Below are 993 nucleotides of genomic sequence, written 5' to 3' on the forward strand. Positions count from 1 at the left end.
ACAAACGCTAGCAAGATTCACATCACCACTTAAGTTGTGAGAGTGCCTACCTGATATTTGATCCGACTGAATACTGTCCTCTGAGCTCATCATAGACAAGAGCTTTCTCAAGAACAGGTGCAACGGCTGAAAGTCTCTCTGGAAGCAGCAGACCTCTCCGAGCTGTAAAGGATGGAGCCAAAAAAAAAAAAATGATTCTCTAATATTGAGAGCAAGTGGATTCTCTATATTGTTATCTACTTTAAAATTGAACTGTCCATTATATAAACAAAAGATCCTGTTTTGATGTCTCACTCCAGTCTGTTTTGTATGCAACTTTCCATTCTCAGCTGGATATATCTGTGCATATAACCTTCTCTTTCAGTCATTAACAACCAAAATATACCAAATATATGACTCCGATCTACTTCATACTAACTCCTTCCCTAAATTACTATGAATATGAAACTCTTAATCTAATTGCTAAATAATATCATATTATTCCCATGGACATCTAATTCTAAAAAAATACTACATACAGCAAGCCAAACTCTCCTTTTCTAATCACAATCATACCTAATTCAGCCAGAGCCAAGCAGCCCCCATGCCAGGCTTTGTCCGACTCTCGCGTTGAAAAGAGCTCCAGGATGGCCCCCACTACCTCGTCGCCGAACTCCTGCGGCAAACGGCCCGTCACACGTCCTATGCCCTTTGCTGCGGACCACCTTGATGGAAAAAGAAAAGGGATAGAAATTGCTTCTAGAAACCTTGGGATATTTTCAGTACCATTGAGGGGTGGGTATGAGAGACTATCCTCTTGTAAAGGTATTACTGTAAGAAAGAGTGAGAAATGCAGGAACTATCAAGAAGATTCGATGGAAGACTATATATAATAAAAATGATGAAAATAATCATGAGAATAAAAATTATGAAAATATAATACTAACGCAGGAAAAGCGAAATGAATAGATAAAAAGAAATAATCTGAAAAATCAGAAAAAAAAGAAAAGATGG

At 37.9% G+C, this 993-nt stretch overlaps 1 protein-coding gene across 1 annotated transcript in view; it reads right to left on the bottom strand.

Annotated features, from left to right (window-relative positions):
• The window catches only part of LOC119591726 (tubulin-specific chaperone D-like), a gene marked incomplete in the record, with an annotated part of 16,121 nt that overhangs the window by 9,084 nt on the left and 6,044 nt on the right, over positions 1 to 993 (bottom strand). The window contains 2 exon segments of the mRNA XM_037940475.1: positions 51 to 162; positions 556 to 704. Coding sequence (XP_037796403.1) covers positions 51 to 162; positions 556 to 704 — 261 coding nt within the window.

This window comes from Penaeus monodon, chromosome 29 (genome assembly GCF_015228065.2).
Source record: "Penaeus monodon isolate SGIC_2016 chromosome 29, NSTDA_Pmon_1, whole genome shotgun sequence".
NCBI lineage: Eukaryota > Metazoa > Arthropoda > Malacostraca > Decapoda > Penaeidae > Penaeus > Penaeus monodon.